Source organism: Ascaphus truei, unplaced genomic scaffold (genome assembly GCF_040206685.1).
Source record: "Ascaphus truei isolate aAscTru1 unplaced genomic scaffold, aAscTru1.hap1 HAP1_SCAFFOLD_1650, whole genome shotgun sequence".
Lineage (NCBI taxonomy): Eukaryota > Metazoa > Chordata > Amphibia > Anura > Ascaphidae > Ascaphus > Ascaphus truei.
In genome coordinates this window covers 53,797-72,378 of record NW_027454542.1, presented here as the reverse complement: position 1 = coordinate 72,378, position 18,582 = coordinate 53,797, and the positions used below count along the sequence as shown (strand labels likewise).

Genomic DNA, 18,582 nt, shown 5'->3' with positions numbered 1-18,582 from the left:
CTGCATGTTTCTTGCGTACATATATCACTTAGTTCAGGGGAAAAGTTCAGGCAGACAAGATGGAGGATACTTTTAACCCTTTCAGTCACTGTTCAGTGTCACGGTCCGGTGACGTCATCGGGACTCAGTGAGTGTAATCGGCATCTTGTCGTCAGTGTGGGAGCTTCCCTGCATCTCTTGAGCCACGAGAAGCGCCGTTCCAGCACGGGCCGAGCCCCACGAGAGCAGTTACCGGGACCAGGAACCAACAGCTCACCACGAGGACGGTGATTATCTTCTACCTGGTAGCAGACTGCGGGAACCATCGCTAGGTGTGGGGACAAGCTGTGCGCCAATGTGGGAACATGTCACTAACATGCTAATGCCTGTTTATATCCAAATTGATGTACGTGCATTACTCACCAGCTTCACTATAGCCCAATATTTGCTTATTTACTACACCATGAGAGTTGTGCGCCGTCTTTTTCCTATCTATCAGAAATGTGTGTGTGTGTGTGTGTGTGTGTGTGTGTATAGGTGGGGTGGGGTGTGTTAGTTCTGCTTTGCTACCCTTAATAAAAAAAGAATTTCCTGTCTAGAAGTGGAAGCCGTTTTCAGAAAGAGATTCCAGCTCTCTAAATTCCAAATACAAGGTAAGTGTGAGCAGGACACCGAGACACGCAGCCTGTCCCCTCCTGTCACTGCACACACACACACACACACACACACACACACACACACACACACACACACACACACACACACACACACCGAGACACGCAGCCTGTCCCCTCCTGTCACTGCGCACACACACACACACACACACACACACACACACACACACACACACACACACACCGAGACACGCAGCCTGTCCCCTCCTGTCACTGCACACACACACACACACACACACACACACACACACACACCGAGACACGCAGCCTGTCCCTTCCTGTCACTGCACACACAGGGACACGCAGCCTGTCACTGAACACACAGGGACACGCAGCCTGTCCCCTCCTGTCACTACACACACACACACACACACACACACACACACACACACACACACCGAGACACGCAGCCTGTCCCCTCCTGTCACTGCACACACACACACACACACACACACACACACACACACACACCGAGACACGCAGCCTGTCCCTTCCTGTCACTGCACACACACACACACACACACACACACACACACACACACACACACACACACACACACACACCGAGACACGCAGCCTGTCCCTTCCTGTCACTGCACACACACACACACACAGGGACACACAGCCTGTCACTGAACACACAGGGACACGCAGCCTGTCCCCTCCTGTCACTACACACACACACACACACACACACACACACACACACACACACACACACACACACACACAGGGACACGCAGCCTGTCACTGAACACACAGGGACACGCAGCCTGTCACTGAACACACAGGGACACGCAGCCTGTCACTGAACACACAGGGACACGCAGCCTGTCACTGAACACACCGAGACACGCAGCCTGTCACTGAACACACAGGGACACGCAGCCTGTCACTGAACACACAGGGACACGCAGCCTGTCACTGAACACACAGGGACACGCAGCCTGTCACTGAACACACAGGGACACGCAGCCTGTCCCCTCCAGTCACTGCACACACACACACACACACAGGGACACGCAGCCTGTCCCCTCCAGTCACTGCACACACACACAGGGACACACAGCCTGTCCCCTCCTGTCACTGCACACACACACACACACACACAGGGACACACAGCCTGTCCCCTCCTGTCACTGCACACACACACAGGGACACACAGCCTGTCCCCTCCTGTCACTGCACACACACACACACACACACAGGGACACGCAGCCTGTCCCCTCCAGTCACTGCACACACACACAGGGACACACAGCCTGTCCCCTCCTGTCACTGCACACACACACACACACAGGGACACGCAGCCTGTCCCCTCCTATCACTGCACACACACACACACACAGCCTGTCCCCTCCTGTCACTGCACACACACACACAGGGACACACAGCCTGTCCCTTCCTGTCACTGCACACAGGGACACGCAGCCTGTCCCCTCCTGTCACTGCACACACACACACAGCCTGTCCCCTCCTGTCACTGCACACACACACACAGGGACACGCAGCCTGTCCCCTCCTGTCACTGCACACACACACACAGCCTGTCCCCTCCTGTCACTGCACACACACACACAGGGACACGCAGCCTGTCCCTTCCTGTCACTGCACACACACACACACACACAGGGACACACAGCCTGTCCCTTCCTGTCACTGCACACACACACACACACACAGGGACACGCAGCCTGTCCCCTCCTGTCACTGCGCACACACACAGGAACACGCAGCCTGTCCCCTCCTGTCACTGCACACACACACACAGCCTGTCCCCTCCTGTCACTGCACACACACACACAGGGACACACAGCCTGTCCCTTCCTGTCACTGCACACAGGGACACGCAGCCTGTCCCCTCCTGTCACTGCACACACACACACAGCCTGTCCCCTCCTGTCACTGCACACACACACACAGGGGCACGCAGCCTGTCCCTTCCTGTCACTGCGCACACACACAGGGACACACAGCCTGTCCCTTCCTGTCACTGCACACACACACACACAGGGACACGCAGCCTGTCCCCTCCTGTCACTGCACACACACACACACACAGGGACACACAGCCTGTCCCCTCCTGTCACTGCACACACACACAGGGACACGCAGCCTGTCCCCTCCTGTCACTGCACACACACACACACACAGGGACACACAGCCTGTCCCTTCCTGTCACTGCACACACACAGGAACACACAGCCTGTCCCCTCCTGTCACTGCACACACACAGGGGCACGCAGCCTGTCCCCTCCTGTCACTGCACACACACACACAGCCTGTCCCCTCCTGTCACTGCACACACACACACAGGGGCACGCAGCCTGTCCCTTCCTGTCACTGCGCACACACACAGGGACACACAGCCTGTCCCTTCCTGTCACTGCACACACACAGGGACACACAGCCTGTCCCTTCCTGTCACTGCACACACACAGGAACACACAGCCTGTCCCTTCCTGTCACTGCACACACACACAGGGACACGCAGCCTGTCCCCTCCTGTCACTGCACACACACACACACACACACAGCCTGTCCCTTCCTGTCACTGCGCACACACACACAGCCTGTCCCCTCCTGTCACTGCACACACACACAGGGACACACAGCCTGTCCCCTCCTGTCACTGCACACACACAGGGACACACAGCCTGTCCCCTCCTGTCACTGCACACACACACACACAGGGACACGCAGCCTGTCCCCTCCTGTCACTGCACACACACACACACACAGGGACACACAGCCTGTCCCCTCCTGTCACTGCACACACACACACACACAGGGACACGCAGCCTGTCCCCTCCTGTCACTGCACACACACACACAGCCTGTCCCCTCCTGTCACTGCACACACACACAGGGGCACGCAGCCTGTCCCCTCCTGTCACTGCACACACACACAGGGACACGCAGCCTGTCCCCTCCTGTCACTGCACACACACACACACACACACACAGGGACACACAGCCTGTCCCCTCCTGTCACTGCACACACACAGGGACACGCAGCCTGTCCCCTCCTGTCACTGCACACACACACACACAGCCTGTCCCCTCCTGTCACTGCACACACACACAGGGACACGCAGCCTGTCCCCTCCTGTCACTGCACACAGGCACAGTGTTTATTTGCTTGTGATTGTTTTCGTGGAAATTTTAACCTAACCTGTTTTTTTTAATTTCTCCTCAGAAGAAACAGTCTTTTGTTCACAAAACAAAGCAGAAGTTGCCACCGAGTCAGGTGGGTGACGCGTCTGTGGGCAGTGAGTGTGCTGAGCTTGTCCTGCTCCCGCCGTGTCAGTGCCTGTTTTCTTCCTGCCTGTTCCTTGTGCTGCTTTCAGCCATGGCTTCTTCTCCGCTTGCACCGTCGCTGTATGTGCGTCTCCATCCCCCAGCGGCACCGCCAGCACTTACTAACTCTCTTCTCATCAGAAGTCTTGTTAAATCAGATTGCTGCTCTTCCGCCGCCCAGCCTGCATGGCTCTCCTCCCCCTCACCCACCCACCACAGCCTCTCCTTCCTCCTCTTGTGTCTGCTCCCAGCAGAGCACTGGTACAGCCCAATCTACTCACCTGACCTGTCTTCCATTTTGTTTCCATCTTCCCTTTGTTGCTTCTCTTTATTTTGCCTCTTGCTGACCTATCCTTGTCTCACAGCATTTCTCAGGCCGCCGTAAGAACCGGAAGTGTGGGGCGTGTGAGGCCTGCCTGCAGAAGGTGGACTGTGGCGAGTGTGACTTCTGCCAGGACAAGCCCAAATTTGGTGGCCGCAACCTTAAACGGCAGAAATGCCGCTGGCGCCAGTGCCTGCGCTTTGCCATGGTGGGTCCTGCGGACGCTTAGTGTCTGGCCCGAGCTGCAAGGGGCCATTTTCTGCCAGTTGTGTGTTTGCACCGGCCTTCCCTTGGCTTTTACCTTGTACTCTTTCCCAGCCCATCGTGGCACAGCTGGTGTTTTTGCCTTAAGTTGATCACCGCTCACCTCCCAACAGCTAAAGCCCAGAGCGTCCCACACCGGGGGGGGCAGGGGAAGCAGAGTGCTGATACCTTCACTGCGCGCTCGCGAGAGGATTCGGGACCTAGAGGGGGGGGGGAGACCCTGTGTGATTCTGCGGGGGGGGGGGGGGCAGGGGAAGCAGAGTGCTGATACATACACCGCGCGCTCTTGAGAGGATTCGGGAGCTGGAGGGGGGGGGGAGACCCTGTGTGATACTGCGGGGGGGACGGGGACCCTGTGTGATACTGCGGGGGGGGGGGAGACCCTGTGTGATACTGCGGGGGGGGGGGGCAGGGGAAGCAGAGTGCTGATACATACACCGCGCGCTCTTGAGAGGATTCGGGAGCTGGAGGGGGGGGGGGGGGGAGACCCTGTGTGATACTGCGGGGGGGGGGGCAGGGGAAGCAGAGTGCTGATACATACACCGTGCGCTCGCGAGAGGATTCGGGAGCTGGAGGAGGGGGGGAGACCCTGTGTGATACTGCGGGGGGGGGGGACCCTGTGTGATACTGCGGGGGGGGGGGGGGAGACCCTGTGTGATACTGCGGGGGGGGGGACCCTGTGTGATACTGCAGGGGGGTGGGGGGAGACCCTGTGTGATACTGCGGGGGGGGGAGACCCTGTGTGATACTGCAGGGGGGGGGAGACCCTGTGTGATATTGCGGGCGGGGGGGAGACCCTGTGTGATACTGTGGGGAGGGGGGGAGACCCTGTGTGATACTGCGGGGAGGGGGGGAGACCCTGTGTGATACTGCGGGGGGGGGACCCTGTGTGATACTGCGGGGGGGGGGGAGACCCTGTGTGATACTGCGGGGGGGGGGAGGGGCAGGGGAAGCAGAGTGCTGATACATACACCGCGCGCTCGCGAGAGGATTCGGGAGCTGGAGGAGGGGGGGGAGACCCTGTGTGATACTGCGGGGGGGGGGGCCCTGTGTGATACTGCGGGGGGGGGGGGAGACCCTGTGTGATACTGCGGGGGGGGACCCTGTGTGATACTGCAGGGGGGTGGGGGGAGACCCTGTGCGATATTGCGAGGTGAGGGGAGACCCTGTGTGATATTGCGAGGTGAGGGGAGACCCTGTGTGATATTGCGAGGTGAGGGGGAGACCCTGTGTGATACTGCGGGGGGGGGGGAGACCCTGTGTGATATTGCGAGGTGAGGGGGAGACCCTGTGTGATACTGCGGGCGGGGGGGAGACCCTGTGTGATACTGCGGGGGGGTGGGGGGAGACCCTGTGTGATACTGCGGGGGGGTGGAGACCCTGTGTGATACTGCGGGGGTGGAGACCCTGTGTGATACTGCGGGGGGGGGGAGACCCTGTGTGATACTGCGGGGGGGGGGGGAGACCCTGTGTGATACTGCGGGGGGGAGACCCTGTGTGATACTGCAGGAGGGGGGGGACCCTGTGTGATACTGCGGGGGGAGGGGGAGACCCTGTGTGATACTGCAGGAGGGGACGGGGACCCTGTGTGATACTGCAGGAGGGGGGGGGGGGACCCTGTGTGATACTGCAGGAGGGGGGGACCCTGTGTGATACTGCAGGAGGGGGGGGAGGGACCCTGTGTGATACTGCAGGGGGGGGGGGGACCCTGTGTGATACTGCGCTGTCCCTGGGGGGGGGGGTCGACCCTGTGTGATACTGCGCTGTCCCCAGGGGGGGGGGAGACCCTGTGTGATACTGCGCTGTCCCCGGAGGGGGGGGGGGGGGGAGGCTGTGTGGGCAGTTAGGCGTGCCCTGCTGCCGGAGTCACTGATGGAAGAGCAGTCCAGGCTGGCCTCCTCTATTGCACAGAAACAGCTGCTGTCTCAGCACTGGAGCAGGGGGCCATTACTGTGTCGGAGAGGGGGCAGTACAAACCGTGTGCTCTGTGCTATCTTACGCGGTGGCGGTGTGAGAGGCGGCGGCGGTGTGAGAGGCGGCGGCGATGTGAGAGGCGGCGACGGTGTGAGAGGCGACGGCGACGGTGTGAGAGGCGGCGGCGACGGTGTGAGAGGCGGCGGCGGCGGTGTGAGAGGCGGCGGCGGCGGCGGTGTGAGAGGCGGCGGCGGTGTGGGAGGCGGCGGCGGTGTGAGAGGCGGCGGCGGCGTGAGAGGCGGCGGCGGTGTGGGAGGCGGCGGCGGCGTGAGAGGCAGCGGCGGAGGTGTGAGAGGCGGCGGCGGCGGTGGGAGAGGCGGCGGCGGTGTGAGAGGGGGCGGCGGCGGTGTGAGAGGGCGGCGGCGGTGTGAGAGGGGGCGGCGGCGGTGTGAGAGGGGGCGGCGGCGGTGGGAGAGGGGGCGGCGGTGGGAGAGGCGGCGGCGGTGTTAGAGGGGGCGGCGGCGGTGTGAGAGGGGGCGGTGGGAGAGGCGGCGGCGGTGGGAGAGGCGGAGGTGTGAGAGGCGGCGGCGGTGGGAGAGGCGGCGCCGGTGGGAGAGGCGGCGGCGGTGGAAGAGGCGGCGGCGGTGGGAGAGGCGGCGCCGGTGGGAGAGGCGGCGGCGGTGTGAGAGGGGGCGGCGGCGGTGGGAGAGGCGGCGGCAGTGGGAGAGGCGGCGGCGGTGGGAGAGGCGGAGGTGTGAGAGGCGGCGGCGGTGGGAGAGGCGGCGCCGGTGGGAGAGGCGGCGGCGGTGGAAGAGGCGGCGGCGGTGGGAGAGGCGGCGCCGGTGGGAGAGGCGGCGGCGGTGTGAGAGGGGGCGGCGGCGGTGGGAGAGGCGGCGGCAGTGGGAGAGGCGGCGGCGGTGGGAGAGGCGGCGGTGTGAGAGGGGGCGGCGGTGTGAGAGGGGGCGGCGGTGGGAGAGGCGGCGGCGGTGGGAGAGGCGGCGGCGGTGGGAGAGGCGGCGGCGGTGGGAGAGGGGGCGGCGGTGGGAGAGGCGGCGGCGGTGGGAGAGGCGGCGGCGGCGGTGTGAGAGGGGGCGGCGGTGTGAGAGGGGGCGGCGGTGGGAGAGGGGGCGGCGGTGGGAGAGGGGGCGGCGGTGGGAGAGGCGGCGGCGGTGGGAGAGGCGGCGGCGGTGGGAGAGGCGGCGGTGGGAGAGGCGGCTGGGGGCTCCCTGTACAAGGTCTGTGATTCAATGCTAGGACCTTTCATTAAATCGAATATCTTACCGGGCACCAAACCTGTACGCATAGAGATCCTCATAAAAAGAAGTGCACTTGTGGGGAAGTGGGGAGTATACTGCACATATTCTGGTCATGCCCCAAAATCCAACAAACATGGACAGAAGTGTTCACCCTAATACACAAGATACTAGAAATCTCTGTCCCACATGACCCAGTATATATATTACTAGGAAAACCAATGGCTAATATCTCCAAAAAAAAGCTAGAGTAATATCCCAAATTTTAAACGCTACATGGTGTACAATTGCCAAAAATTGGAAACAACCAGCCCCCCCATCCCTAAATCAAATAAACAACAAAATTTGGCATATAGTCTATATGGAAAAACTCTCAGCCTATCTGAACGGCTCCACCTCGCAATTCCCTGAGATTTGGGCTCCCTGGTTCCGCCATGCAGGTATATCCCATATATAGACTAGAATGCTTTGAACAGAGTGATACATGTGGTATTTAAATTGTCGAATACAGTGCGATATTGGTACAAATGCTACCCCTTCCCCCCCCTCCCCCGTTCTCCCTCCTCTCTATTGTCCCACAACCAGTTTATTTGTATTACTGTACCCCCTTTTCCTTTGTGTAGTATGTTGTGTTTACCTCATTTTGTATGTTTGAAAATGCTCAATAAAAACTTAAGTAATAAAAAAAAAAAAAATAAGTGCACATAATGGTACCGAACGGGTCAATAAAAAGGCAAAATGAGTCGCTTATTAAAGGCGAAGAACAGTGTATGGGCCCATAGGACTTTCCTCCGGAACGGTGTGGCGGCTCCTACAGACAGAAATGTCTGCTCCTGTCTTCAGTAAGTCATTGTACCATTCCTAATTGAGTTCTGGGGACTATTGTGCGGATTCCCTGCTCGGGGCTCACATCTGTCGCGTGACCGCGATATGACACAAGGAAAGCCTCACACAATGTGTAATGTAGTTTCAGTTTGTACCTAGTAGTCCAGTAACGATCATCTCCGGAACCAGACTATGCACGGAGCCACTGCCTTGGCTGGGGGCTCACACTGTGAGAGCTGCAGAGTCGGAGAGCAGCTGTGTGAAAGGTCACAATGAGAGGACCTGCTAATAAGTATGATTGTAACAAAGTGATACATTAGTGATCCGAGGGATGAGGAGCAGCTGTGTGCTCTGCTCCTCTTGTACTCTCTGTAGGTGTGTGGCTGCTAGGTAAAGACATGAGCTTTGATTTGTAGCATGTATTTAACATCTTTTAACTTTTTCCCCACCAGGAGAAGAACATCCCAGCCTTCCACAAGTCTTCCAAGCACCCCATGCTGCTGGAGAGGATCAAGAGAGAGGCCGCCGGAGAACCTGATGCAGACTCTGAGGACATGGAGGCACAGGTAAGCGGGCGCTGCTCGGCGTGGCGCTGCTCGGCGTGGCGGATAATGAGTCATTGGGAGCAGCATGTTTACGCTCACACAAACCAGTGAAAAAGGGATATCTCATGTAAGTATGTGCCTCCTTCCAGCAGCAGGACCCCAACACGGAGCCTCTCTCACCCCTCAGGGTCCCAGTCATTAAACTGGAACGGATGGAGCAGAGAAACGGACATTACCTGTCTGCAGATGTAAGCATTGTGTGGGCGGGCGTGGGTGCTCACAGGTGGGCGCGTGTGCACGTGTTGGAGTGTGGGCACGCGTGTGGGGGGTGGGGGTGGTGTGACCTCGGTAACATTCTTATTTAAGGCTGGGTTGTTGCTTTGGTCAGTCTCCTGGCAGTAATGGTGGTGATACAGAGCGGGAGTGTCCCCGTTACGTTCTGTGAATTGATGCGCTATTTCTGATTGGCTAATGGCCGTGGTACCTGATTAGGATACGGCTGCTGGTGCTGTGGGAAGACGCGGCTCCCTGTAACGTTCTGCGCGCTCCTTCCTTGTGCAGGAATTACACCACAGCCACGTGCGCGACATTATGGCCGCTTCCAGGGCAATAAAGCAGGAGATGGGGGAGGCCAGCAGCACCTGTGAGGAGAGCGAGCCGCTGGTAAGAGTTGGGTGACTCGGATAGTGTGTGTGTGACACTGTGTGTGTGACACTGTGTGTGTGACACTGTGTGTGACTGTGTGTGACTGTGTGTGACTGTGTGTGTGTGACACTGTGTGTGACACTGTGTGTGTGACTGTGTGTGACTGTGTGTGACACTGTGTGACACTGTGTGACACTGTGTGACACTGTGTGACACTGTGTGACACTGTGTGACACTGTGTGACACTGTGTGACACTGTGTGTACACAGCTGCTGATATAGTGGAGCACGTGGCTCCTGCTATTGCCGCTTTCTGCCTCTCGGGCCGGCCGGCGGGGGTCTCTGCCTCTCGGGCCGGCCGGCGGGGGTCTCTGCCTCTCGGGCTCGGCCGGCGGGGGTCTCTGCCTCTCGGGCCGGCCGGCGGGGGTCTCTGCCTCTCGGGCTCGGCCGGCGGGGGTCTCTGCCTCTCGGGCTCGGCCGGCGGGGGTCTCTAAAACAGAAAAGACGGTGCAAAACAGCGCTAAAAAACATAAACCCCTAATGGGACGATTAATGAAGAGTGGCAGCCAGACAAAAACTAACTGTACAGTCAGTAACTCAGCATAGAAAGGAAAAAAGATGATGTCGGCGCCAATTATAATAGTGAAATTAATTCAAACCATATGGTGGATAGTCCAAATCAAAGTCCTTTGGTGATTGATGATGGAAGATGAGCAAAATGCAGATTCCCTCCAAGACGTGATATATGAAAAATAAAATGAGAAAATTATAGTGCAGTATGTCAGTAATGTGGACATAAAAACATATAACACTAACAACATACAACATACAAGACAGACTAACAACAGCAACAAGCCAGAGTGAAAATAATAAAAAAAAGATATTTATTAACAACTAGTGCAGGATTCCGGAGGGTATCACACACCAATCCGGGGGGGGGGGGGGGGTAAAATCGTTACCCTACTCACAGAATAAAGGATATTAGAAAGCAGCAGGACTGGAAACACTTTCGGTGGATCAAAGATGGCGACCGGAGCTCTCTCTGGCGTCCCCACGTGTGGCAGGTGCTGTGTGGAGCTTCAAAGACGCAGGAACAGTGATGCTGCTGCGCGAACGCAGCGTCACGCTCTCTCCTCCTGCCGGTCTCCTATTCTCCTGCTCTGTGTGTGTAGATCCTCCCCCTCACCTCCGGCCGGGTGGTGTACTCCCCAACTCCAGAAATCAGTTGCTTCTAAAAACGGTATCTTCCCAACGCGTTTCGTGCGCATGCGCGCACTTCTTCAAGGGAAGACCGGCAGGAGGAGAGAGCGTGACGCTGCGTTCGCGCAGCAGCATCACTGTTCTTGCGTCTTTGAAGCTCCACACAGCACCTGCCACACGTGGGGACGCCAGAGAGAGAGCTCCGGTCGCCATCTTTGATCCACCGAAAGTGTTTCCAGTCCTGCTGCTTTCTAATATCCTTTATTCTGTGAGTAGGGTAACGATTTTACCCCCCCCCCCCCCCGGATTGGTGTGTGATACCCTCCGGAATCCTGCATTAGTTGTTAATAAATATCTTTTTTTTTATTATTTTCACTCTGGCTTGTTGCTGTTGTTAGTCTGTCTTGTATGTTGTATGTTGTTAGTGTTATATGTTTTTATGTCCACATTACTGACATACTGCACTATAATTTTCTCATTTTATTTTTCATATATCACGTCTTGGAGGGAATCTGCATTTTGCTCATCTTCCATCATCAATCACCAAAGGACTTTGATTTGGACTATCCACCATATGGTTTGAATTAATTTCACTATTATAATTGGCGCCGACATCATCTTTTTTCCTTTCTACGGCGGGGGTCTCTGCCTCTCAGGCCGGCGGGGGTCTCTGCCCCTTTAGCTCTGTATTCACCTGTTTCCCCTATTTCCGTGCTGTGCAGAACCTGCATCGCTCTGTGAAGACTGAAGAGTTCATCATAGAAAGTGACGACATTGCGGAAGCGGATGAGAGCACCCCTGTGGTGAGCTAATGCTTGTATTGTGTTTCCTGCCATTGCTGCTGCATGCTGGGAGTGGCGTTACCTGTTAACACTTGTGTCCCTTCATGGTCCAGTTTACCTTTTTGTGTCAAACTGCTCTTGTGACCGAGACCATGTCTGTGCCACTCAGTCACCGCTGTGTCCTGTGATAACCCAATAGTGTGGCTCCCTCCTCTATCTGGAGACGTCCAGGTTCAGTGCGGCCTGCGAGACCTATGGATGCACATAAGAGTTGTGATGTAGTGTATTGTGGGGAAGCAGATGGTCTGTGCAGGTCTATCAGGGACATTGGTAAAGCGGGAAAGAAAGAGCACACTGTGGCGTGTGGGCACACACCTGGATCGCCGAGGAGGAGACATCCTATCTGCCTGCTGTGCCGGGGTGAGACGTGCGGCGGATGGAATTAAGCCTGCTGTGCCGGGGTGAGACGTGCGGCGGATGGAATTAAGCCTGCTGTGCCGGGGTGAGACGTGCGGCGGATTGGAATTAAGCCTGCTGTGCCGGGGTGAGACGTGCGGCGGATGGAATTAAGCCTGCTGTGCCGGGGTGAGACGTGCGGCGGATTGGAATAAAGCCTGCTGTGCCGGGGTGAGACGTGCGGCGGATGGAATAAAGCCTGCTGTGCCGGGGTGAGACGTGCGGCGGATGGAATTAAGCCTGCTGTGCCGGGGTGAGACGTGTGGCGGATTGGAATAAAGCCTGCTGTGCCGGGGTGAGACGTGCGGCGGGTTGGAATAAAGCCTGCTGTGCCGGGGTGAGACGTGCGGCGGATGGAATTAAGCCTGCTGTGCCGGGGTGAGACGTGCGGCGGATTGGAATTAAGCCTGTTGTGCCGGGGTGAGACGTGCGGCGGATGGAATTAAGCCTGCTGTGCCGGGGTGAGACGTGCGGCGGGTTGGAATTAAGCCTGCTGTGCCGGGGTGAGACGTGCGGCGGGTTGGAATAAAGCCTGCTGTGCCGGGGTGAGACGTGCGGCGGGTTGGAATTAAGCCTGCTGTGCCGGGGTGAGACGTGCGGCGGATGGAATAAAGCCTGCTGTGCCGGGGTGAGACGTGCGGCGGGTTGGAATTAAGCCTGCTGTGCCGGGGTGAGACGTGCGGCGGATTGGAATAAAGCCTGCTGTGCCGGGGTGAGACGTGCGGCGGATGGAATTAAGCCTGCTGTGCCGGGGTGAGACGTGCGGCGGATTGGAATTAAGCCTGTTGTGCCGGGGTGAGACGTGCGGCGGATGGAATTAAGCCTGCTGTGCCGGGGTGAGACGTGCGGCGGATGGAATTAAGCCTGCTGTGCCGGGGTGAGACGTGCGGCGGGTTGGAATAAAGCCTGCTGTGCCGGGGTGAGACGTGCGGCGGATGGAATTAAGCCTGCTGTGCCGGGGTGAGACGTGCGGCGGATGGAATAAAGCCTGCTGTGCCGGGGTGAGACGTGCGGCGGATGGAATTAAGCCTGCTGTGCCGGGGTGAGACGTGCGGCGGATGGAATTAAGCCTGCTGTGCCGGGGTAAGACGTGCGGCGGATTGGAATTAAGCCTGCTGTGCCGGGGTGAGACGTGCGGCGGGTTGGAATAAAGCCTGCTGTGCCGGGGTGAGACGTGCGGCGGGTTGGAATTAAGCCTGCTATGCCGGGGTGAGACGTGCGGCGGATGGAATAAAGCCTGCTGTGCCGGGGTGAGACGTGCGGCGGGTTGGAATTAAGCCTGCTGTGCCGGGGTGAGACGTGCGGCGGATTGGAATAAAGCCTGCTGTGCCGGGGTGAGACGAGCGGCGGATGGAATTAAGCCTGCTGTGCCGGGGTGAGACGTGCGGCGGATTGGAATTAAGCCTGTTGTGCCGGGGTGAGACGTGCGGCGGATGGAATTAAGCCTGCTGTGCCGGGGTGAGACGTGCGGCGGATGGAATTAAGCCTGCTGTGCCGGGGTGAGACGTGCGGCGGGTTGGAATAAAGCCTGCTGTGCCGGGGTGAGACGTGCGGCGGATGGAATTAAGCCTGCTGTGCCGGGGTGAGACGTGCGGCGGATGGAATAAAGCCTGCTGTGCCGGGGTGAGACGTGCGGCGGATGGAATTAAGCCTGCTGTGCCGGGGTGAGACGTGCGGCGGATGGAATTAAGCCTGCTGTGCCGGGGTGAGACGTGCGGCGGATTGGAATTAAGCCTGCTGTGCCGGGGTGAGACGTGCGGCGGGTTGGAATAAAGCCTGCTGTGCCGGTGTGAGACGTGCGGCGGATTGGAATTAAGCCTGCTGTGCCGGGGTGAGACGTGCGGCGGATTGGAATTAAGCCTGTTGTGCCGGGGTGAGACGTGTGGCGGATTGGAATTAAACCTGCTGTGCCGGGGTGAGACGTGCGGCGGATTGGAATAAAGCCTGCTGTGCCGGGGTGAGACGTGTGGCGGATTGGAATAAAGCCTGTTGTGCCGGGGTGAGACGTGCGGCGGATGGAATTAAGCCTGCTGTGCCGGGGTGAGACGTGCGGCGGGTTGGAATTAAGCCTGTTGTGCCGGGGTGAGACGTGTGGCGGATGGAATTAAGCCTGCTGTGCCGGGGTGAGACGTGCGGCGGATTGGAATAAAGCCTGCTGTGCCGGGGTGAGACGTGTGGCGGATTGGAATAAAGCCTGCTGTGCCGGGGTGAGACGTGTGGTGGATTGGAATTAAGCCTGCTGTGCCGGTGTGAGACGTGCGGCGGGTTGGAATAAAGCCTGCTGTGCCGGGGTGAGACGTGTGGCGGATTGGAATAAAGCCTGCTGTGCCGGTGTGAGACGTGCGGCGGGTTGGAATAAAGCCTGCTGTGCCGGGGTGAGACGTGTGGCGGATTGGAATAAAGCCTGCTGTGCCGGTGTGAGACGTGCGGCGGGTTGGAATAAAGCCTGCTGTGAAACCTGCGTCTTCGGTGAATAACAAATACAATTGAAGTCTGAGCAAAGAAGGACGAAGTTTAAAGAGCTAATCAGAAGCTGCGGGGGCATCGAGGTGAAGGTACATTGCCAAAGAAGAGGTAACTAGCGCAGAGAAGGACGGACGCTGTCGCCGCAAGAGATTTGCAAGCAGACTCGGTCAAAATCAGAAACCAGCAGCTGAGGGTCGCGGTAATGCTGATAGGAGTCTGTGAGTAAACGACTGTGTAAAAACCGTTACCGGCACAAGTACCTATAAAATCGCCCTATGCAGCACTGACATTGCCAACAAACTAATCACCACAGCTATCGGTAGAGAATCATTCTACATGTTAATAATATATATATCTTCTTGGTGAAATGACTCCAACATTTCTAATTGAATATACAAACATCTTTAAGAAGAAACTACAGAAAACCCCGGGGTACCAGCACACAGCTGTATCTGGTGTACAAACTCACACAGACTCCAATGTATATCTCCCTGCACAAAAGGGATCAATACACAGAGAGGTGTCTACTGTGTTCAACATCAGCACACACTGCGATCCGCCTGCGGGAGCACTGCGGGAACACAGCGGGGGCACCGCGGGAACACAGCGGGGGCACCGCGGGAACACTGCGGGGGCACTGCGGGAACACTGCGATCCGCCCGCGGGAACACTGCGGGAGCACCGCGGGGGCACTGCGGGAACTGGCCGTTCCTGAAATACAGAGGGGTTACATGTTTTCAGAGACAGTCCAAATGTTGGACACAATGTTTTATTATTTTAACGTATGTGTAATTAAGCGGGTGTGATTAAGCTTAATCAGGTTATAAGGTTCTATATATAATACACGCCCACACAGGGGAGCTCCTTTTGTGTGCTTATTTTAGTATATTTTAATAAATGATATTTGTCTTAAATCAGCATATTGCTTATTCTGATGGAAACGTGGCACACCGTGGCACTTATAGATTCCATCCGTGATATTTCTGCGCCCGAGTGTTTTTTCCTTCTAGCACATTCTGTGGAGGTGTGAGATCCTTCACTTCACTTGGGCAGCAAAATATCTCACTTTATCTGTTATATATCATTTAATTCCACATTTTAGCGCCTTGGTTTCTCTCTTGAACATTGGTAAAGCGGTCTCTTGCATAGCAATGTGTGGTGTGAGAGGGCAGAGACGCCTAGTCACTGTTCTGATTCTTTTTTCAGATCATGGAGATTTTCAGCCTGGGCTCCTTCCAAGCCACGAGCAGCTTGGACAGCTTGTTGCAAGAGTTCATGAGTGAGCTGAACGAGATCCCCCTGCCAGCTCACTGGGAGGTGCAGGCACACCGAGGCCCAAACCTACAGCTGGTGCAGCGCTCCAGACTCTCCACCATGGCGGACACTGTCATCCACATTCAGCCAGGACTCCACTTTCATGTGGTGGTGAGAGGTCAGCTCGTCCCTTCCTTTCATGAACTGTACACCAACCACCCAAGCCGTCTGACCACCGTGGATGACGTGGTTGAGCTGATATGTGATCTGGAAGCTTATCAGCTATGCGATGGGCATCCCCAGAATGCCCTGCGCTCCCCAGAGTGTCGCGTGTTGGTGTACGAGGAGCGCTGCGCCCAGTGCTGCACAATTCCCTGGCCGTCGGGCAGTGATCTATGAGTGAGGGGAGGGTGCAGGGCTCGGGGACAGGCGGGGGCTTTCACACTGACAGATGCTAACGGAGGAGACAGAATTGTGGGAATTTGGGACACGGAGAAGGGAATGCGGGTTAGGGCTAAGAGCTTTGGATGAGAAGGGAGGGTTAGATTTAATGAGTAGCGTTAGCTCAGCGCCATGGGTCAGTAACTCCTCCAGTGCCAGAGCAGCCTGCAATGTGCTGTTATTGAGGCACTTCAAGGGTTAATACTCTATAATCTGAGCCATCCCCTGGGCTACGATATTTGGGATCCGGCCACCCAACGGTAGCCCCATATAAGCCATGTCCCTTGTTGAGGTGAAGGCGTGTTTTCCTGCATAGATCTGGCAGTGCTGTACAGGGATACAGCTTGTTCTGTTATTACCTGAAGGAGCCGGGATATGTTACTACCGTAACTGAGCAGCCTCGGCACAGACACAAGGTTTGAGGGGCAGGAAACGCCGCCGCAGGTGTCCCTGGACCGTGATCGGCCGCAAGGTGTTTCTGAGTATCTCCGAATGAAAGAACTGGGAGTGGTGGTGGGGGGGGGTATGTATATACGGGCTACTAAGGGAAAGAGGCGATGCCATAGGTGAGGCATTCTGTATACATGCTGCATCCACAAGATTAGCTGACGCATTTGCCAGTTTCCTCCAGGGAAAGGGCGCAGGTTAGGGGTGTACAATGAGACACTTTCGGCAGAGGAGATGTGAGCCGTCAGCAGCACTGTGAGTCTGTGATTAGCAGGGCGGCCTGGGCAGGGTTAGGGGGGCCGTGCTGGGAGTCTCTGATTAGCAGGAGGGCCTGAGCGGAGTTAGAGGGGGCCGTGCTGTGTCTGATTAGCAGGGCGGCCTGGGCAGAGTTAGGGGGGCCGTGCTGGGAGTCTCTGATTAGCAGGAGGGCCTGGGCAGGGTTAGGGGGGCTGGGCTGTGAGTCTGATTAGCAGGAGGGGTGGCGATGCATAGAGAATCCAGGTACCTTCAGTTTAAACAGGCATGTTGGGGGTCAGAATTCAGACACACAGCTTTTTATTTTCTACACTGGAAGAAACTGAGGCTGGGCCACAGATATAAAGTTATTAAAAAACAAAAATGCTTAAAAAAATAAATCACTTGTCTGAAAACCGCATTTTCAGATTAATTTAGGGTTGTTGTTTTTTTCAACTTCTTTTTAGTATTTGTTTTTTATTTTCACTACTTTAGTTGGGCAGCAGAAACCCATAACATTGTTTTAAATGCTGTATAACCAGTCTTCCTTTGCCTCGCCTGCGCTCTGTGCTGGGGCACCCCGCTCGGGCAGAGCCTCGCCTCACCCTGGGTGCTGGGGCAGAGCCTCGCCTCACCCTGGGTGCTGGGGCAGAGCCTCGCCTCACCCTGGGTGCTGGGGCAGAGCCTCGCCTCACCCTGGGTGCTGGGGCAGAGCCTCGCCTCACCCTGGGTGCTGGGGCAGAGCCTCGCCTCACCCTGGGTGCTGGGGCAGAGCCTCGCCTCACCCTGGGTGCTGGGGCAGAGCCTCGCCTCGCCCTGGGTGCTGGGGCAGAGCCTCGCCTCGCCCTGGGTGCTGGGGCAGAGCCTCGCCTCGCCCTGGGTGCTGGGGCAGAGCCTCGCCTCGCCCTGGGTCCTGGGGCAGAGCCTCGCCTCGCCCTGGGTGCTGGGGCAGAGCCTCGCCTCGCCCTGGGTGCTGGGGCAGAGCCTCGCCTCACCCTGGGTGCTGGGGCAGAGCCTCGCCTCACCCTGGGTGCTGGGGCAGAGCCTCGCCTCACCCTGGGTGCTGGGGCACCCCGCTCGGTCGGACCCTCGGATGAGCAGTAGAAACTGTAGCAGGTTGTTTCCCTTCTCCCATTGGCTCTTTGGAGAGTTGCTGCTCTATAAATAAAGGCGTGATCTTTACTGCTATCTTTATTACTTGGGCACACGCTGTGTGCGTTTCATTGTCGGGTACAGGAAACCTACTCACTGCTTTGTATTGGTCTAAAAACTTCAATCTCTGAACGTTCTCTAACGCACCTTCCCAGGGAGGCCTCTAACGCACCTTCCCAGGGAGGCCTCTAACGCACCTCCTTCCCAGGGAGGCCTCTAACGCACCTTCTCAGGGAGGCCTCTAACGCACCTTCCCAGGGAGGCCTCTAACGCAGCTCCTTCCCAGGGAGGCCTCTAACGCACCTCCTTCCCAGGGAGGCCTCTAACGCACCTTCTCAGGGAGGCCTCTAACGCACCTTCCCAGGGAGGCCTGTAACGCACCTTCCCAGGGAGGCCTGTAACGCACCTCCTTCCCAGGGAGGCCTGTAAC

At 57.5% G+C, this 18,582-nt stretch overlaps 1 protein-coding gene across 1 annotated transcript; it reads left to right on the top strand.

Annotated features, from left to right (window-relative positions):
* Positions 1-578: 578 nt before the first annotated feature.
* Positions 579-18,182, top strand: LOC142476710 (uncharacterized; the record flags this gene model as incomplete). Its single annotated transcript, XM_075581878.1, has 8 exons — positions 579-632; positions 3,853-3,903; positions 4,319-4,483; positions 8,984-9,097; positions 9,226-9,324; positions 9,638-9,739; positions 11,643-11,723; positions 15,831-18,182. Coding segments are annotated over 8 exons (1,113 nt in total), but the record flags the coding sequence as incomplete, so codon positions are not given.
* Positions 18,183-18,582: the final 400 nt, after the last annotated feature.